The sequence below is a fragment of the Entelurus aequoreus genome, linkage group LG09, assembly GCF_033978785.1.
Source record: "Entelurus aequoreus isolate RoL-2023_Sb linkage group LG09, RoL_Eaeq_v1.1, whole genome shotgun sequence".
Lineage (NCBI taxonomy): Eukaryota > Metazoa > Chordata > Actinopteri > Syngnathiformes > Syngnathidae > Entelurus > Entelurus aequoreus.
Genome location: NC_084739.1, coordinates 12049132 through 12070995, shown reverse-complemented (window position 1 = coordinate 12070995; position 21864 = coordinate 12049132). Strand labels below are relative to the sequence as shown.

At 38.7% G+C, this 21864-nt stretch overlaps 1 protein-coding gene across 1 annotated transcript in view; it reads left to right on the top strand.

Moving 5' to 3' along the window:
• LOC133657122 (myoferlin-like) overlaps window positions 1-21864 on the top strand; it is a 77021-nt gene that overhangs the window by 11802 nt on the left and 43355 nt on the right. Inside the window, 15 exon segments of the mRNA XM_062058069.1 lie at window positions 289-397; window positions 490-565; window positions 10754-10920; window positions 15220-15348; window positions 15609-15671; window positions 16622-16672; window positions 16778-16812; window positions 16927-17027; window positions 17030-17040; window positions 19643-19769; window positions 19845-19948; window positions 20021-20089; window positions 20174-20217; window positions 20304-20386; window positions 21822-21857. Coding sequence (XP_061914053.1) covers window positions 289-397; window positions 490-565; window positions 10754-10920; window positions 15220-15348; window positions 15609-15671; window positions 16622-16672; window positions 16778-16812; window positions 16927-17027; window positions 17030-17040; window positions 19643-19769; window positions 19845-19948; window positions 20021-20089; window positions 20174-20217; window positions 20304-20386; window positions 21822-21857 — 1205 coding nt within the window.

Here is a 21864-nt window from a genome sequence, read left to right as displayed (position 1 = left end):
TTGTCACAGAAATTAGCAAATCATGTAGGAATATATTTTGTGATCACTGATTCATTCTGCATATTTTGCAATCCTTTTGTGGTTAAAAAACACATGATGGCCATGGTGAAGAAGTGGAATAGGGAAGTATAAAATAATTCACTAACCGTAGCAACGGGCAAACACACTGACCAGTTTCTTTTCATACTGACATTCAGAGATGACCTTTGCCTTTCCCAGAAGCTTGCGCAAATCAAAACACCAAATTCACAATTTTAATAAGTTTGTCATTTCTGAATCGCCTTTCAGGTTCATTGGCTCGGCAAAAATCTCTTTAAGAGACTTGGCTGGTGGTCACGTGAGGTCCCTGCCGTTCAAGAATGTGCCTCTGAGCAATGAGAAGCAGCAGCCTATTGGGGTAAAGGACATAACAAAGTCACTAACATGATTAAAATGTCTTCTAAATGTTGACTTGACAGTAAATCTTTTTATTTGAATATCTTTTTTTAGGCCACTATTAGTTTGCTCATTGGGCATGAACCACCTGGGGACGAGGCTGATGGAGACTTGTCCCATGTGGATAACGGTAAGAAAATGAAATATTCAAAGGTGCAGTTTGCAGGAGTGGTCCAAATTAATTTAAAAGTATGAGAACACCACCAAGGCAGGGAAAGGCAGGTGCATTTATTGAGCACAATTCGTACACAACGCAATTCAAAGTGCTTTACGGGAAATTTTAAGGCAAAAATTAAAATACAATAATCATAAAAATAACAATTCAAATTAAAACTATGAAATTAAATATCCTAAAAACTATTATAATTAATATTAAAATAAAATAGTCTAGATCAGTGGTTCTTAACCTTGTTGGAGGTACCAAACCCCACCAGTTTCATATGCGCATTCACCGAACCCTTCTTTAGGGCAAAATAAAATGTTGGGTTTTTTTCAAATTCAAGACAAAGTTATATGTTTTTGGTAACACTTTAGTATGGGGAACATATTCTAAGTAACAAAGACTTAATTTAGAGTTATTTGGTTAGGGTTAGGGTTAGAGGGTTAGTGCCAGGGTTAGAGGGTTAGGGTTATAATAAGGCCAAGCCGAATAAGGCATTAATAAGTACTTAAAGGCCTACTGAAATGATTTTTTTTTATTTAAACGGGGATAGCAGATCCATTCTATGTGTCATACTTGATCATTTTGCGATATTGCCATATTTTTGCTGAAAGGATTTAATAATAATAATACCTGGTATTTATATAGCGCTTTTCTAAATACCCAAAGTTGCTTTACACGTGTGTGTGTGTGGGGGGGGGGGGGGATTAAAACAACTTTATTAGGAAAAGAAACTAAGAAAAGAAAAAAAGAAAAAAATAATAAAGAAACACCAAGGGCAGGGTCAGTTTGGAAAGGCTAATGTGAAGAGGTGAGTTTTTAGGGTGGTTTTGAAGGTAGGGAGGGAGGGGGCATCTCTGATGTGCCTGGGGAGAGCGTTCCAGAGAGAGGGGGCATCCACGGAGATTTAGTAGAGAACAACAACGATAAAGGTCGCAACTTTCGGTCGCTGATAAAAAAAAGCCTTGCCTATACCAGAAGTAGCGTGACGTCACCGGAGGAAGGACTCCTCACATTTTCCGATTGTTTACAATGCAGCGAGAGAGATTCGGACCGAGAAAGCGACGATTACCCCATTAATTTGAGCGAGGATGAAAGATTCGTAGATGAGGAAAGTGAGAGTGAAGGACTACAGTGCAGTGCAGGACATATCTCTTTTCGCTCTGACCGTAACTTAGGTACAAGGGTTCATTGGATTCGACACTTTCTCCTTTTTCTATTGTGGATCACAGATTTGTATTTTAAACCACCTCGGATACTATATCCTCTTGAAAATGAGAGTCGAGAACGCGAAATGGACATTCACAGTGACTTTTATCTCCACGACAATACATCGGCGAAGCTCTTAAGCTACTGAGCTAACGTGATAGCATCGGGCTCAAATGCAGATAGAAACAAAATAAATAAACACCTGACTGGAAGGATAGACAGAAGATCAACAATACTATTAAACCATGTACATGTAACTACACGGTTAATAATTCCCAGCTTGGCGAAGCTTAACAATGCTGTTGCTAACGACGCCATTGAAGCTAACTTAGCAACGGGACCTCACAGAGCTATGATAAAAACATTAGCGCTCCACCTACGCCAGCCAGCCCTTATCTGCTCATCAACACCCGTGCTCACCTGCGTTCCAGCGATCGACGGAACGACGAAGGACTTCACCCGATCATCCGTGCGGTCGCCGGCTAGCATTGGCTAGCGCATCTGCTATCCAAGTCAAAGTCCTCCTGGTTGTGTTGCTACAGCCAGCCGCTAATACACCAATCCCACCTACAACTTTCTTCTTTGCAGTCTTCATTGTTCATTAAACAAATTGCAAAAGATTCACCAACACAGATGTCCAGAATAATGTGGAATTTTGAGATGAAAACAGAGCTTTTTTGTATTGGATTCAATGGGGTACCAATACTTCTGTTTCAACGATTGACGTCACGCGCATACGTCATCATATATAGACGTTTTTTTTTAGCGGGAAATTTAAAATTGCACTTTATAAGTTAACCCGGCCGTATTGGCATGTGTGGCAATGTTAAGATTTCTTCATTGATATATAAACTATCAGACTGCGTGGTCGGTAGTTGTGGGTTTCAGTAGGCCTTTAATAATGACTAGTTAAGAGCCAATATGTTACTAATTTGCATGTTAATAAGCAACTAATTAAAGGTGAATATGTTCCCCATACTAGAGTGTTAACATGTTTTATTACTGGTGCACAAAATGAACCGTGCATGAACATCACCTTGTTCAAAGAACAATACCAACACAGTGCATAAACTCACAACAAATTACACACCTGCAAATCAGTGTGACTTCTGCTGTTGCCGTATCCGTAATACGCCGATAGGGAGAAGTTTTTATTTACACGATGAGTCGGGTGTGTCTTGACCTCCGCCGAACCCCTGAGCCCGACTCACCGTACCCCTAGGGTTCGATCGAACCCAGGTTAAGAACCACTGGTCTAGATGGAATACTTTCAGTTGCCTGCATATGCACAATAAAATAAAAGTGTTTTAAGCCTGGATTTGAACATATCCAACGTTGAGGCCTGTCTCACATCTTCAGGAAGACTATTCCAGATTTTAGGGGCATAAAACTGAAACGTAGTTTCACCATGTTTCATCCTGACTATGGGCACCAGCAGGAGGCCACTCCCTGAGGTTCTCAGAGCTCGAGGTGGTTCATATGGATCTAACCTGTCAGAGATGTACTTTGGCACAAGACCATGAAAATACTCTTTTAAAGTCTCATCTCTGAGCAACAGGAAGCCAGTGCATTGACCTAAGCACTGGTCGTATTTTCTGGTTCTAGTCAGGACTCAAGCAGCAGCATTTTGGATGTACTGCAGCTGCTTTACAGCTCATTTATAGAGTCCATGGAGAAGGTCATTACAGTAGTCTTACCTACTGGAGACAACAGCATGAATTAGTCTGATTGAGACATTACTCATTTAAATTTGGCAATGTTTTTAGGTGGTAAAAAGCTACTGATGTTATTGACTTAATGTGGCTGTTAAAAGTTCAAATCTGAATCCATTATTACCCCTAGATTGCTAACCTGATTATTAGGTTTCAGGGACAGAGTCTCAATGTGACTAATAATAGTGAATCAACAAGCAGACGTTCACCTGCCGTCAGTGATATATAAATCTGAGTATCATATGCATAGTTGTGGTTAGACACATTGAAGCTACGTATTAGCTGACTTAGTGTCAGCATGTACAAGTTGAACAGTAGGGGTCCAAGTATCGAGCCCTGAGGAACTCCACAGGTCATGGCCATTTGGTCAGAGACACAGTTACCAATTCCAACAAAGCATGTCCTGTGATCGAGATAGGACTTGAACCAGTAAAGAGAAGAACTGGATATTCCCACCCAGTTTTTTAACCTCTGTAATAAGATAGTATGGTCAACTGTGTCAAAGGTAGAACCAAGACTAAGACTTTTCTTGGGTCTGTGTTCAGGTCTTCAGGCGGATATTATTTTTCACCTTGAACTGAGCTTTCTCAGTGCTGTAGTGGGGCCTGAAGCCTGATTGAAAAGCATCAAACACATTGTTATGCAGGAGAATGTCACTAAGCTGTTGGTATACAACTTTTTCTAGAACTTTGCCCAAAAATGGCAGGATTGATATAGGCCGATAGTTGTTCAGCACAGTGGCATCAAGACTAGTCTTCTTTAAGAGGGGCTTAATGACAGCAGTTTTAAGGCCTTTGGAAATGTTCCAGTCTGAAGTGAGGTGTTAACTAGATGAGTGTATTGTGGTAACAAACTGCTCAGCACAGACTTTAGAAATCTAGTGGGTAACTCATTAGGGCAGTGTGTTGATGGACTCAGGCTGTGTTTTTCAAATGTTTTGTCAGTGACAGGAGTGAAACGTACCAGCTCTAGTTGACTCGCTGGCTGCAGAGTAGCTAATTGTTTTCTAGGAATTATCACATTTTTAATGCGTTTAATTTTCATGAAAGGATTTTGCAAACTCATTACACTTTGATGTAGAAATGAGTTATATTGGAAGTGAAACTGGAGGATTTGTTAATCTGTTTACTGTAGTGAAAAGGACACAACAGTTGTCACTACAGTTTGTGATGATTTCATAAAAATATTTTTTCCTTATTCTGCGCAAAGTCTGGGTGAACACACTTATCTTCTTTTGTAAATCTCATATTGAGCTTGGAGCTTTGATTTGCGCCATTTCCGTTCGGCTCTGGGGCACTCCCTTTTCTGTGCGCAGACCGAGTTTTCATTTCTTAATGGTGCCTTTTGCTCACAATGGCAATGGTATCCAAAACATGTACAACACTTGATATATGATCATCAACATTAGAATACAGGCTGTTCTGAAACCTAATCATTTCTACAAACTGTGTCCGTATGCTGTCATTTATAAGTCTTCCCTGAACAACTGCAGAAGTGTTGAAGAAAACACAACAGCAATCAGATAAAGTAGCATCAACAACATTGATGTTTGAGATAGCGAGGCTCCTAGTAATGATCAAATCAAGAATGTGGCCTCTGCTATGGGTGGCCTCGTTTAAATGCTGAGCTAGACCAAACATTTCAAGGACAGTTCTTTAGCGTGCCTGTGATTGGCTACATCCACATGCACATTAAGGTCCCTTGACCAAACAGTCAAAATAAGTGCACACAGCTGAAAGTAATTCCGTAAAATCATCAATAAATGAATTAGAATGTTGTGGTGGTTTGTAAATAGTGATATAGAGCAGTGTTTTTCAACCTTCTTTGAGCCAAGGCACATTTTTTGCGTTGAAAAAATGCGGAGGCACACCACCAGCAGAAATCACTAAAAAAACAAAACTCAGTTGACAGTAAAAAGTCGTTGTCGCAATTGTTGGATATGACTTTAAAGCATAACCAAGCATGCATCACTATAGCTCTTGTCTCAAAGTAGGTGTACTGTCACCACCTGTCACATCACACCCTGACTTATTTGGACTTTTTTGCTGTTTTCCTGTGTGTAGTGTTTTACTTCTTGTCTTGCGCTCCTATTTTGGTGGCTTTTTCTTTTTTTGGTATTTTCCTGTAGCAGTTTCATGTCTTCCTTTGAGCGATATTTCCCGCATCTACTTTGTTTTAGCAATCAAGAATATTTCAGTTGTTTTTATCCTTCTTTGTGGGGACATTGTTGATTGTCATGTCATGTTCGGATGTACATTGTGGACGCCTTCTTTGCTCCGCAGTAAGTCTTTGCTGTCGTCCAGCATTCTGTTTTTGTTTTCTTTGTAGCCAGTTCAGTTTTAGTTTGGTTCTGCATAGCCTTCCCTAAGCTTCAATGCCTTTTTTTAGGGGCACTCACCTTTTGTTTATTTTTGGTTTAAGCATTAGACAACTTTTTACCCGCACACTGCCTCCCGCTGTTTCCGACATCTACAAAGCAATTAGCTACCGGCTGCCACCTACTGATATGGAAGAGTATTACACGGTTACTCTGCCGAGCTCTAGACAGCACCGACACTCAACAACAACACATCATTTGCAGACTATAATTACTGCTTTGCAAAAAATATTTTTAACCCAAATAGGTGAAATTAGATAATCTCCCACGGCACACCAGACTGTATCTCACGGCACACTAGTGTGCCGCGGCACAGTGGTTGAAAAACACTGATATAGAGTATGGATGATTGTTTGAGCTCCATTTTGAATGACACATGATCAAATTATGAAAACCCCCAAATATATATACCGTGTATATATATATATATATATATATATATATATATATATATATATATATATTTATATATATATATATTTTTTATATATATATATATTTTTATATATATATATATATATATATATATATATATATATATATATATATATATATATATATATATATATATATATATATATATATATAGTTACTTTGCATGCTTTTAAGCCCAATATGTATATGTATATGGGATAGGCCCCAGCCCCCCACCACCCTGAAAGGGACAAGCGGTAGGGTAGAAAATGGATGGGTGAATATATAAAGCTTATGCATATATGAGTACATATTATTATAATAATATAATGGATATATAATTTATAATTATTACAAGTGGATAATAAAAGTATATGAAAGTTCAACTCCTACCTTGTTTACTTCCGTGACAACTTCCTTAAGGTTTTTTTAATTTAATATTTTAATGTTGATTGGACATTTTTATAATATCCATAAAGTTCAATGAGTAGGTTGTGTTATGTGTGACCATGTATGTTGATTTTTTGTGCTGGTTGTTTTTTTTTTTTTCTGCAACATGACAAAGGAAGGTTGTTTAGATTGGGTCGTATAAGTCAATGCTGTGCTGTGTGTTCTTGCAAGTACAATTAATGGTTGGTTAACTTTCGTTGGCCACCAGATGGCGACTAAATGGCAGCTATTATTGTGCTGTATAATTGTATATGATATGAATACTCTGCTCGCTACCATAATATATCTTATTGAACTCGTTCCATCTAGTAGGCCAAATTGAAGACGTCGTCTCGCGGGCCAAATTGAAGACGGGCTGCAGTTTGGACACCACTGTTTTAGAAGAAAGCACTTCCTTATTGGGGTTCTGGTTGATGTTTATCAGCGAAGAGGTCCTTAGCATCCTAGACAACAGCATTGATGCTGTTGGGAAAAACAGCTACGGGCTCCGCTGGTGGGGGCCCATCTGGGGCAACTTTAGTTAATTGAATGAGAGGAGGGAGTGGGGTGCAATTTTTTTTGCTGACAGAATCCTTGATTGTGCTGTGTCCAGAGTAAGTGAAATAATTTCAATCCCTGATTTCACCAAGCTATCAAGATGGTCAGGAAGTGTCATGGGTGACGGTGGAGAGGAGAAAGACACTGAAACATTTCTGTAGGGTGTAGATGCAGCAGGTGGAATCCAGATTTGTGGTGAGGACCGTGGTGAAGGTGATAATGATGGAGTTGCTGCATCAGACTCCTGTGTTCAGGATTCTGGAGGTGCTGCTGTGGTTGCTTTGGCTGAGTCCTTTGCTGGGTTCCTAGGTGGCAGAGGAAGGGGAGTTCTTCTTCTGGCTGCCCTATTCTGATCCATCAGAGCGTGGAGGAAGTTATCCGTCAGTCGTCTTACTCAACATCTGTTCAGATGTTTGGCAGAAGAGATTAAAGTTGTCAATAAAATGCAGTCCTCTGGACTTACAGACTTTGGACAGCCATGCAGTCAGCTGAAGCAGCCTGCTGAATTTGTATATTCTCCCATCGATGTTTGGGAGAGGTCCACTGATAAGTGTAGATGTGTCCACTTTATCAACACTCTCAAATAGTCTTTCCTCAGGATTCCAGACTGTTGGTTTCTGACGTCCACAGTACCCGCGTGCACAACCAGCTGTTTGATCCCTTGGTGTTTATCCAAGACCACAGATGGATGTTTTGTGATGTCAGAGACAATGGCACTTGGATGGCTGCATGTAACCATTATTTTTATGTTTATGGTAGATATGGCGCCGTCTCAAAGCAGAAGCGTATCTTTGACCTCGGCACTTGGCACAGTTGCTCTGTCCGTCTGAAAGTCTGTGCTAACTTCACAGATTTTATAGTTTTCTTTCTGTTTGTCATATTCAGCCACATTTGGCTTTGACAGTGGCAAAAATCAGTTTGTTAATTTAATCCCGGGTGATGTTACATGTTGCACATAGATACCATCGTCCTGACTTGGCTTCAGTTCAGCACCAAGTCCATTGCTGGTGTCTTTACAGAGTCTTGGAAAAGACACGGTGTTATTTAGTTGAAGGCTGAATATGCAACAGTTTTTTTCACCCTTTGATATGAAGGTAAATTATGACTTCTTATCACTCGATTCCACTGGTAGTGTCTCATAAAGTCCTTTTTCGCTCTCCAAGGAAAATGGCTACCGTTTCTTAACAATAGTGGTGTAAGTGAACAGATTTGTCACAATTACAAAGTAAACATTTGAAAATGTGGACGTTATCAGCGCTACTGTCTGATTCCAATTAATGCAAGTCACCAGAATCAGGTAATACAAAAGAAAGGAATCTCTATGTGTTAAACATGCTTGTATTATCATTAAACACCTTTAACTTGTTAACAAAAACGTTAAAATAAATAAATATAAATATATATAATATATTTATATACAGTATAGGGCTGGGCGATATGGCCTTTTTTTAATATCTCAATATTTTTAGGCCATATCGCGATACACGATATATATCTCGATATTTTGCCTTAGCCTTGAATGAACACTTGATACATATAATCACAGCAGTATGATGATTCTATGTGTCTACATTAAAACATTCTTGTTCATACTGCATTAATATAGGCTCATTTTGAACTTTCATGCAGAGAGGGAAATCACAACTAAGTCAATTTAGCAAAACTGTATTTATTAAACAGTTATTAAGCAGTGGTACAAACATTCATGTCATTTCAAAACAGAAAGTGTAAGATTGTCAGAGACATTTTGAAACAAGCTATAAGTGCACTTTTGTGAATGTCACTGAGATGACATATTTCATTTCACTTTCATTTCATTTTTATTTATCTCCTTCATTGATGTGCATCTTTGATAGACAATTTTAACACAATTATTCAGTTATACAGTGACACACCAATGCCTGAGAAGGAGCAGGATGAAGAAAAATCTTATATTTTCCTGCCCCCTTCAACATAATGCGTAATCTTACTTAATGGTATATAAACCAACAATAACAATGTACAGAACGCCACTACAATAGTTAAAAACAAATAAAGCGCACTTTTGTGCATGATGACACAAGATATTTCAATAAGTGTCACATAAAAATGAGCTACATATCAAATAGTATATGTCCTACGGTGTTGATGTGGAAATAGTTGCTTCGGCATTTAGTTGGTGTGGCACCGAACGGAGATGTTGACATGTAAAGACATATTCCCACTTGAAGCCAAACCACCGTCAGACGATGGACCCTGTGCTGTTTTTCTTGGGAATTAATTATTCCTCCATTTGTTACCACATTCGCACCTTCTTTCTCTCGTATTACCACTCAAACCACACCGTTAGCTGTTAGCATCACAGCTAACGTTACCATGTCGCTACCTGTCTGCTCCGCGGGAGCGTGTGACGTTGCTCATGTGATAGTATGTGACGTATGTAAGAAGGTGCGCTTGTTTTAAGTCTGTGAGAAGGAGAGACGGGAAAGAGTGAGAAACGCATGCAGTTTAATGCCCCACAACTAAAAGCAACTGCGTGAGAACGTATACTCGAATATCACGATATAGTAATTTTCTATATCGCACAGAGACAAACCCGAGATATATCGATATAGCCCAGTCCTATATATGTATATTCACACACATATGAAGATGAGGTAGATCCCCTCGACTTGGTCAATTGAAAAGTAGCTCGCCTGCAGAAAAAGTGTGGGCACCCCTGCCTTAGCGAGTGTTATCTCCCTCCAGCTGCTTTGCCGTCAACCACACCATCAGCAGCTTTTCCGTATTTGTTTAATATTTGTTTAAATATTATTTTAACATCTTTGACTGGCGTTAGTCTCATTCTGCTTCAGTATGGTGCAGACTAGCAGGGATACGCCAAGTTGGCGACAAGCTCAGTCATGTTGTTGATGGTTTCTTTCTTTAATTCAATGAATATCATCCACTTCTCCTCAGTACCGACCTTCACACACTTTCTTCCTTCCCATGCTTGAAAAAAGAAAGTTACGTTGATCTCTAGCTATGGGTTCACTGTGACATTTTCTACGGCAACTAATGGCAGCGATGCTTGTAGCTCAAATTGTTGCTTGTAACTTAAAGCATTACAATTAGCAGAGCGACCGCTCTTATCTCAAAACACTTTTAAGTTGGGTTACTCCTAAGATGAGTTACTACTACTATTACTACTGTATTTACCAGTGTATGTGTAGAATTAAAGCAAAACAATCCATCCAATCAAACACACTGACTTCATAATTGGCGAAAACATTTATGGTACATCAACAAACACACTGTATCATAAAACAATTGCCAGATGCCAGGTAGAATACATTGTGGCTGTCAATTCCAATGCATTCCATCATTTGTTTTTGTCTTTATTTAAGTGTAGACCCTTTTGACTGACAGTGAATTTTGCTGCATTATTTGTACTATGGCTATCAATGATGTTTTGTAATGTAGCCTCCCTTTGGACTACAGGAGCCTATGAGGAAGGTGATGGAGGGGATGCTGATGCGGAGGCGGGGGATCATGGAAGCCCAGCAGATCCAGGCTCACCAAAACAGCTTGGGAAAGCGCGCCACAAGTCGTTCCGTGTCAACCGCAAGAGGCACAGAGCCTTAGCTAATAAGGCCCAGGATTTCCAGGTATTGTGTTGGACTTGAGTGAGCGCTGGACATTAATCACATTCACAGGTTTAAATTAAGGGTGGAAATTCATACTGTTAATCACCTGAATAACAGCAAGATACACTGAAGGCTTAGAAGATAACATCTACCCTGTACATTTGTACATTATTTAAAGGGTTATGATTGTCAGGTTCAAACACTGATGACATCTATTAAACAAGACAAGAGGCAAATAATTCCGAATTCAATTTGGACTCAATATTGAGGAGAGTCGTCTGTACATTGTACTCATGAACAGTATCTCAGCACGCTCTTCAGAAAGATTGCACGCCTCCTTCTTTTATTTTGGACCCTCCCCGACCACATGGCCACCGCTGTTTCCAAAGGACAAAGGTCGCAAAAAGTTCCTAGAAAAGGTCGTAAACAATTCACAGAAAAGGTCAGTTCAAAAAGAGTTTGTAAAATAGTTCCAAAAGAGGTCCATAAAATAGTTCAAAAAGAGTTTGTAAAATACTTTAAAAAGAGGTCGTCTGGAAATTGGGCAGATCCTGTCATCTCTCCGCTTTGAAGTCCTTGGTTAGAACAATATCTTTCTGTTGATTACCATACATGAAAGAACACAGGAACACCTTCATCTTGCTTCCCCCCACCCCCTACACAGTGGAGTTTTACGAGCCTTACTCTTTGTAGGTTTCAAAGACAGCTTTTGTCTTCTTGCCTGGAACTCATTTCAACACAATGTTTTTTGTGATAACTTACAAACAATTATTCTAACAATGTTGATTTTAGTCTGCAAGATGTTCGATTCTGGAGGCGTTTCCAGATTGCTAATGAAACCAAAGTACCTTTTGAAAATTTACACTGTTACTGAAGGCTTTTTTTTTTTTTTTTTTTTACAGACACGGTCAAAAATAAACTTGATAAATATTAAAGGCCTACTGAAACCCACTACTACCGACCACGCAGTCTGATAGTTTATATATCAATGATGAAATCTTAACATTGAAACACATGCCAATACGGCCGGGTTAACTTATAAAGTGCAATTTTAAAATTCCCGCCACACTTCCGGTTGAAAAACTCCTTTGGATATGATTTATGCGCGTGACGTCACAAAATCCATGGAAGTGGTTGGACCCCATCGGACCCGATACAAAAACCTCTTGTTTTCTTCGACAAATTCCACAGTATTCTGGACATCTGTGTTGGTGAATCTTTTGCAATTTGTTTAATGAACAATGGAGGCCGCAAAGAAGAACGTTGTAGGTGGGATCGATCGGTGTATTAGCGGCTAAGTACAATACTTACAGCAACACAACAAGGACTACTTACTTAGCAGACGCCTAGCCGATGCTTGCCGCCAAACCCACGGATGAAGTCCATCGTCGCGCCGTCGATCGCTGGAACGCAGGTGAGCACAGCTGTTGATGGGAAGATGAGGGCTGGCTGGCGTAGGTGGAGCGCTAATGTTTTTATCATAGTTCTGTGAGGTCCGGTTGCTAAGTTGCTAAATTAGCCTTAGCGTCGTTAGCAACAGCATTGTTAAGCCTTACCAGGCTGAGAATTTTTAACCGTGTAGTTACATGTACATGGTTTAATAGTATTGTTGATCTTCTGTCTATCCTTCCAGTCAGGGGTTTATTTCTTTTGTTTCTATCTTCATTTGAGAACGATGCTATCACGTTAGCTCAGTAGCTAAGTGTGTCACCGATGTATTGTCGTGGAGATAAAAGACACTTTAAATGTCCATTTCGCGTGCTCGACTCTCATTTTCAAGAGGATATAGTATCCGAGGTGGTTTAAAATACAAATCCGTGATCCACAATAGAAAAAGGACAGAGTGTGGCATCCAATGAGCCAGCTTGTACCTAAGTTATGGTCAGAGCGAAAAAAGATACGTCCATCACTGCCTCTCTAGTCCTTCACTGTAATGTTCCTCATCTACAAATCTTTCATCCTCGCTCAAATTAATGGGGTAATCGTTGCTTTCTCGGTCCGAATCTCTCGCTCTATTGTAAACAACGGGGAATTGTGAGGAATACTAGCTCCTGTGACGTCACGCTACTTCCGGTACAGGCAAGGCTTTTTTTATCAGCGAGCAAAAGTTGTGAACTTTATCGTCGATTTTCTCTACTAAATCCTTTCAGCAAAAATATGGCAATATCGCAAAATGATCAAGTATGACACATAGAATGGATCTGCTATTCCCGTTTAAATAAAAAAAATTCATTTCAGTAGGCCTTTAAGTACACTTGCACACTCGCCAATTGATTCAGACTTTAAAAAAGATGCTTTTATCAGCCTTTATGTCACTGCATGTTGCACATCGGTGTTATACACATGACAAGAATAGATGAAAATAACACTTTATCCTAATGTACTTTTTTTGTTTTCTCATATATTGCAGATGAGCACCTTTAAAGAGGTCATACTATGAATTTAAAACGCTTCCTTGTGGTCTACATAACATGTAATGATGGTTCTTTGTATAAAATGTTGCATAGATTATGTTTTAAAGCCGCTTTCTGTTCGTCTCTTCAAGATACACCGTTTTGTGGGTGGTTTATTTACGTGGCTCAACTTCGACTGCGGGCAGTACGGTGGAACAGGGTTTAATGCATGTGCCTCACAATACGAAGGTCTTGGGTTCCATCCTGGGCTCGGGATCTTTCTGTGTGGAGTTTGCATGTTCTCCCCGTGACTACGTGGGTTCCCTCCGGGTACTCCGGCCTCCTCCCACCTCCAAAGACATGCACCTGGGGATAGGTTGATTGGCAACACTAAATTGGCCCTAGTGTGTGAATGTGAGTGTGAATGTTGTCTGTCTATCTGTGTTGGCCCTGCGATGAGGTGGCTATTTGTCCAGGGTGTACCCCGCCTACCGCCCAAATGCAGCTGAGATAGGCTCCAGCACAACCCCCCCGCGACCCCGAAAGGGACAAGCGGTAGAACATGAATGGATGGAAACTTCGATTGCGTCTTTTCCCCGTCAGCCGCGTTTTAGTTTTTAGCGCTTCAATATGGAGTCTTTTGACCGGTACAAGTTCGAACTATACGCTACTTTGTATTACAAATGGCAACAGCGGAGGATTTTAGCATGCATGTGAATGTACGAGCCAGTCTGCCCCATAACAAAAGGATAAAAAAAATAAGGAACTTATTGACTCCAACTTTGGACTAAAAAGGGCGGACTCGCGCAAAGCTCTTCGGTTGAACCTCTACCACAGTGGTTCGCAAATGGGGGTACGCGTACCCCTGGGGGTACTTGAAGGTATGCCAAGGGGTACGTGAGATTTTTTTTTAAAATGGCTGTCAAAAAGAACTGTGAAAAGAAATGCAACAATGCAATATTCAGTGTTGACAGCTAGATTTTTTTGTGGACATGTTCCATAAATATTGATGTTAAAGATTTCTTTTTTTGTGAAGAAATGTTTAGAATTAAGTTCATGAATCCAGATGGATCTCTATTACAATCCCCAAAGAGGGCACTTTAAGTTGATGATTACTTCTATATGTAGAAATCTTTATTTATAATTGAATCACTTGTTTATTTTTCAACAAGTTTTTAGTTATTTTTATAACAAATGAGCAATATTTTGCACTGTTATGCAATTGAATAAATCAGAAACTGATGACATAGTGCTGTATTTTACTTCTTTATCTCTTTTTTTCAACCAAAAATGCTTAGCTCTGATTAGGAGGTACTTGAATTAAAAAAAATGTTCACAGGGGGTACATCACTGAAAAAAGGTTGAGAACCACTGCTCTACCATATATGGAGAGATTCGCTGACGTTACATTTTGGAGAAAAAGGTCAGAAATTCGGCAAATTCCAAACAGCTGTATTGGAGGACGTATAAAGGATCAGTGCATATTTTACAAGATTGTTTTATAAATATCTCCGCCTTGCCTCCATGTTTTGATTTCAATTTTTTGGGACTTATGCAGATCCCAAATAAACAAAAACATATAGTGTGAATAAATTGAGAACAGGAAGTGAACAAAAGTTTAAGCAACTGCTGTGTAAAGGAAAAGGGGTAGGATTAAATAAGGTCTGCTTCTTCCTACTCCTTTTCGAACATGTTGAATAGAGAAACTGGAAATCGTGATGTATCATGTTGTATGCATGCATGTTCCAAATAAACTCAAACTCAACTCAACTCAACTCAACTCAATTCATGATTTGTCACTTAGTCATTCTTTAACATGAGTATCCAGTATGGAAACAACATTTAAAAGTCAGAAAAGACGAAATTCATCATAGGTCCCTTAGAACTAACAAATATGTTCCCTAAATTTGCTGCTTCTGCTTTCTAGATTCGCGTACGAGTCATCGAGGCTCGACAGCTGCCTGGCAACAACATCAAGCCTGTGGTGAAGGTGAACTTGTGCGGCCATACGCACAGAACCCGAATACGCAATGGAAATAACCCATTCTTTGATGAGGTATTGAGTCAATTTAGAGCCTTTACATGTCATTTGATGTGTAGACTTTTACCTTGCTTGTCTGTTTTTAACATCCTCCTTGTCTTCTTCACTTGGTCAGCTTCAATAACCCCTCTCTTCTTCTGAGGTATCTGATGACTTCAATGTCGCATCCTCTGCTTTCTTGCGTGTTTAGTTCATCTCACAGGCTTTTTTTCCCCATTTCAAAAGTTAAAAGTTGTGATTGTTTGCTTGTGAGTAACTTGTTCTCTCTCCTTCAGATGTTTTTCTACAATGTTAACATGCTCCCTTCAGAGCTGTTCGATGAAAGCATTGATCTGAGGGTGTGTACTTTTAACATTGCCGTATTTTTCGGACTATAAGATGCACTTAAAATCCTTTCATTTTCTCAAAAATCGACAGTTCGCCCTATTACCCGGTGCGACTAATGTACGGCATAATTCTGGTGGTGCTTACCGACCTCGAAGCATTTTTATTTGGTACATGGTGTAATAATAAGTGTGACCAGTAGATGGCAGTCATACATAAGAGATACGTGTAGACTGCAATATGATGGCAGTAAACAACATTAAAACTTTAAATGTTCCATTGAGAATATAGAACATTATACACTCAAAAATCTGTCAAAATGTTTAAGTACGACTTTGGTAAGCCATGAAGTTGCACCGCTTGATGAATTGTTGAAGCATTACGGCTATGGTAGTCAGACGTACTGTGCTTCAACATAGGAGTATTATTATGGTGTGTGTGTGTATAAGGACCCCAAATTGGCACCTATTAGCAGACATTATCTGGTGTTTTGTTTCGCAATATTATTCAAAACCAACTTTTTTTACCTTCAGAATCAGAATCTTTATTTTTATTGCCATTGTGTGAGAACGGGTTCACAAACTAGGAATTTTACTTGGTGCAATCATGCAACATAAAACACAAAAAACACAGAATATAATAACATGAGCTGTAACTGAGCTATTAGATCTTGTTATTGTTCATGTGCCTGATGGCCGAGGGGAAAAAACTGTTCAGGTGGCGGGAGGTGTGGATCTGGATGGACCGTAGTCTCCTTGGGATCTGCGTAAGTCCTGAAAATTTTTGCGCGTCCGCTATTGTAGTCCGTAGTCGATAAGCTTTTGTATGAAAAAAGACCTGAATAGACCCGCTCATCGGCAGTGCACCTTTTAATCCGGTGCGCCCTATGGTCCGAAAAATATGGTATATATTGCATGTTTAGGAAATGTCCAACTTAATTACACACTGCTTTTTCTTTGTAAAGGTTTATGACTCCTTCTCCCTCAGAGCTGACAGCCTAATGGGAGAGTTTAAGGTGAAGCCATGCGACTAATTTGAAGGAATTGTGTTAATTTTATTTATCATCCATTTATTTGATGCAAGCTTTTAAATCAGTAACTTATTGCTTCTGTTCTTCCAGTTAGATGTTGGCTACATCTTCGATGAACCTGGTCAGTCTTTGCATATACAGTACTGTACACTGCAGTACCAGATTGTTCCGTTTTTATGCAAATACTGTGAGTGCAATTCAGGGTGGGGTCATCGACTTAAATAGTACTCTGTGTTCAGGTCACGCATTATGAGGAAGTGGCTCCTGCTGAGCGATCTGGATGACTCCAGCTCTGGTGCCAAAGGTTACCTGAAAGTCAGCATTATTGTCGTGGCGACTGGGAAGAGCCACCGGTGGGTGTACTCTTTGAGCACATTAACGCTTCAACCTGAAAACCAGCATCCTATGTTGTGGCCATTAGTTTTTGGTCTACTTATTTTGCCAATGGTTTTACACTGGTGCAAGTTCTTCTACTCAACAGGAACACTCTAGTGTTCTTAGGAATGTGCTGCCGAGACGTTTGAACTGAACTTGTCTTGTGTCATTCCCGGGCCAGATTTGGCCCCTGGGCCGCCAGTTGAGTAGCCCTGCCCTACAGGCTGTTAGTATTGAGTGTTAAGTGGTGAAACAAAAATACACCTGCACAATCTAGTGCGAAAGCTGGTAACAATAGTGTTTTTTATACAGAGATTGTAATGAATAGTATTTACATTTACCTTATTGTGTTATTACATTTTACATTTTCATTTCATTTTATTATGTTTATGATATATTTATTACTGGAGTTGTAGTTTGCAGTAGTATAGAACTGCACTATTGCTGGGAGCTATTTGTTATGGTTTGGTTTCCTTATTTAGCTTATTTTGGGGTGGGAAGGTTAATTTATCATCCATTTCCTACCCGCATGTTCCTTTCGGGCCGCGGGGGATGCTGGATTTAACCTAATATACAATACAGGCCAAAAGTTTGGACACACCTTCTCATTTCAATGCGTTTTCTTTATTTTCATGACTATTTACATTGTAGATTGTCACTGAAGGCATCAAAACTATGACACCTGTGAAGTGAAAACCATTTCTCTTGAAGCTCATCGAGAGAATGCCAAGAGTGTGTGTGAGTAGTTAGAGCAAAGAGTGGCTATTTTAAAGAAACAAGAATATGAAACGTGTTTTCAGTTATTTCACCTTTGTTAAGTACATAACGCCACTCCATAGTTTTGATGCCTATAGTGACAATCTACAATGTAAATAGTCATGAAAATAAAGAAAACACATTGAATGAGAAGGTGTGTCCAAACTTTTGGCCTGTACTGTATTTTTGAAGAGACTTTTTAATGTATTTTATTCAACATATTAACCATTTTAATCATGTTTTTAGGGTTATAAAAAATATAAAAAATAATTAAAATTAAATAAACTACTAAAATAATAATACAAATTTAAAAAAATTCCATTGGGTTGTTTTAAATTTAATATTTTTTGTATCTATTTTTGTTTTTATTAATAACGCTTTGTATTTATCATTGCGTTTTCTGTTTTTCTAATGAATTTTGATGCAAAACAATTTTTATTTTTAGTTGTATTAGTCAATTTTTTTAGCTAGTTACTATAGGAAACATCTCTCGGTAGGTATGTTAAAACATTTTCCTTTAAACAGTTTGCCATATTTTTTGTGTTATGTTTAACCCTAACCCTAACCCTAACCTTAATCCTGCGATGAGGTGGCGACTTGTCCAGGGTGTACCCCGCCTTCCGCCCGATTGTAGCTGAGATAGGCTCCAGCGCCCCCGCGACCCCGAAGGGAATAAGCGGTGGAACATGGATGGATGTTTATTACAATATAGAAAAGGAATTTTAAACACACTGAATGGTTTTAATAATGTGTATATACAAAACCGAAAACCAGTGAATTTGGCACGTCGTGTAATTCGTAATTAAAAACAGAATACAATGATTTACAAATCCTTTTCAACCTATATTCAATTGAATAGACTGCAAAGACAAGATATTTAATGTTCGAACTGGGAAACATATTTTTTTTTGCAAATAATAATTAACTTAGAATTTAATGGCAGCAACACATTGCAAAAAAGTTGACACAGGGGCATTTTTACCACTGTGTTACATGGCTTTTCCTTTTAACAACACTCAGTTAACATTTGAGAACTGAGGAGACTAATTTTTGAAGCTTTTCAGGTGGAATTCTTTCCCATTCTTGCTTGATGTATAGCTTAAGTTGTTCAACAGTCCGGTGTCACCGTTGTTGTATTTTACCCCGAACGGGACAGGCGGTAGAAAATGTATGGATGGATATTGCACTACACATTTTCAATGGGAGACAGGTCTGGACTACAGGCAGGCCAGTCTAGTACCTGCACTTTTTTACTACAAAGCCACGCTGTTGTAACACATGGATTGGCATTGTCTTGCTGAAATAAGCAGGGGCGTCCATGATAACGTTGCTTGGATGGCAACATATGTTGCTCCAAAACCTTTATGCACCTTTTAGCATTAATGGTGCCTTCACAGATGTGTAATACACTAATACACCCCCATACCATTGCAGATGCTGGCTTTTGAACTTTGAGCCTGTAACAATGCAAATGGTTCTTTTCCTCTTTGGTCCGGAGGACATGACGTCCACAGTTTCCAAAAACAATTTGAAATGTGGACTCATCAGACCACAGAACACTTTTCCACTTTGCATCAGTCCATCTTGGATGAGCTCGGGCCCAGCAAAGCCGGCATTCAATGTTACGTACAGTGATTTCTCCAGATTCTCCAAACCTTTTGATGATATTACAGACCGTAGATGGTGAAATCCCTAAATTCCTTGCAATAGCTCGTTGAGAAATGTTTTTCTTAAACTGTTGGACAATTTGCTCACACATTTGTTCACAAAGTGAATATTATATTGATAATTACTGAATAAAGTGTTGATTTGTTGTAACTGCAGACCGAGAGGAGAGACCTGAGTGAAGAACATGATGACATCGAGAGTAATCTTTTGGTGCCAGCTGGAGTCACAATGCGATGGGCCACACTCAGCCTCAAAGTGTACCGTGCGGAAGATATGCCGCAAAGTATATGACCAAAAAATGTTAAAGGTTTAATATTTATTAGTATTGTAGTAAATGTTTTTTTTTCCTATTTTGCAGTGGATGATGCATTTGTGCAGACGGTAAAGCAGGTCTTTGGTGGTGATGGGGACAGGAAAAACTTAGTGGATCCATATATGGAGGTCAGCTTTGCTGGGAAAAAGGTACGTCACAATTGGGTTGAATCCAGATGTGTTTTTAGTTCTCACTTTGACTATTTTGTCTTTTTTTTTAAGCTGTGCACCAAAATCATTGAGAGAAATGCAAATCCCGAATGGAATCAAATTATCCACCTCCAAGCCAAGGTACAAAAATGCATTAACGTGGCTCCAAAGTGCTCTCCAATACATCCTCGAAGACTAACCACCTGTCTGTTGTGCTCTGGGCAGTTCCCATCCATGTGTGAACGCATCAAGTTGACCATGTTTGACTGGTAAGAGTTGAACAAACTTCCTGCAGCACAGAGAGTCGCGTCACAATAGCTGACGCATAACATGTCAATCATTGCTCTCCTGCCAGGGACCGCCTCAGCAAAAATGATGCCATTGGAACAACATTCCTAAACCTGAGCAAGATGTCCTCCGCGGGCGGAGAGGTTGAAGGTAAGGGTGGCATTTGTTCAAATTCGGCTTCAAATAGTTTTAAATGCCGTCCGTATTTTACAGGAGCAGACCCGCGTCACAATAAAAAATGACTGCTTTATGTAATTGTAGCCCATCTATGGACATGAAACCATATTTAGTCATTCAAGCAAAACATATACAATTAAATAAAAAAAATTACATTATTAAATGGAAATATGATTAAATTCAATATTACTCTGGAACGATCTCCCTCTCCATGTGAGACAGGCCCCTTCTTTGGCTACTTTTAAGACCCTTCCTAAAACCCATTTTTGCTCACTGGCTTTTAACCCAGCATGAGACTTTGAACTGTTTTTTTAAACGTTCTAACTGCTTTTTATGTAACAAATTGCTCTTAAGGTAATTTGTATTTGCTTTTTCTATGTGCATATGTATATGTGTATATATACATATATGTGTGTGTATTTTACCTCTGTTTTAAATGTTATTTTTTTGTCTGTCCTTTGCCAGTATTTATTTGTGGTGTACAGCCCTTTGTTCCTTAACTGTGGTTGTTTTTAAAGGGCTTTATAAATAAAGTTGGTATGGTATGGTATGGTATTACACAATACCATATTATATATATATTTTTGGAATTCAATTATAATGTAACCATATTTTATTTAATTATAATACAAATGATAAAAGCGATTAAAAAGATACAGCTGTATTTAATTGTAGCCCATTTACAGACATGAAACCATATTTGGTAATTTTAGTGGTGTTCTCCATGGACTAAAATGGCAAAAAAATATTCAATTAAATAAAAAAATCACATTATTGCATGGAAATATCATTAAATTAAATATTAAACAATACCATGTCATATAAATATTTTTGGAATTTAATTATAATGTAACCATATTTTATTTAATTATAATACAAATTATAAAAGTAATTTTAAAAAAAATACAGCTGTATTTATTGCAACCCATGAAACATGAAACCATATTTGGTAACTTCAGTGGTGTTCTCCATTGAGTAAAATGGCAAAAATAATCATTTTCAATTAAATAAACAAATATGGTTATATAATTACATTCAATATTAAACAATACTATAACATATGATTATTGTAATACATTTAATTATAACATTATATTTAATTAAATATAATAAAAAAGTGTGTGTGCACACTCTAGTAGGACTACCTTTTAATATTAGCGAGCCCTCGATCCCAAACCTACACCTGTCATGGAAAATAAATTTTAAAAATGGGTAGATGTGCACCTTTATCTGGATCTGCACCAAAATGCCTTTGTCCTGAGCCCACGTGTGACCTCCCCAAAAGGTTTGATGAAAATCAGGTAAGTCGCTAAAACACACAAACATTACTATCTTGGTGGAGGTCTTCATAACATATTTCTCATGGATTGGAGCGTTAAACGCATTAACTCGTTTCATTTTTAAACAGACACACAAGGTGAATTTTGCGACAGCCTGTCTGAATGTACGTA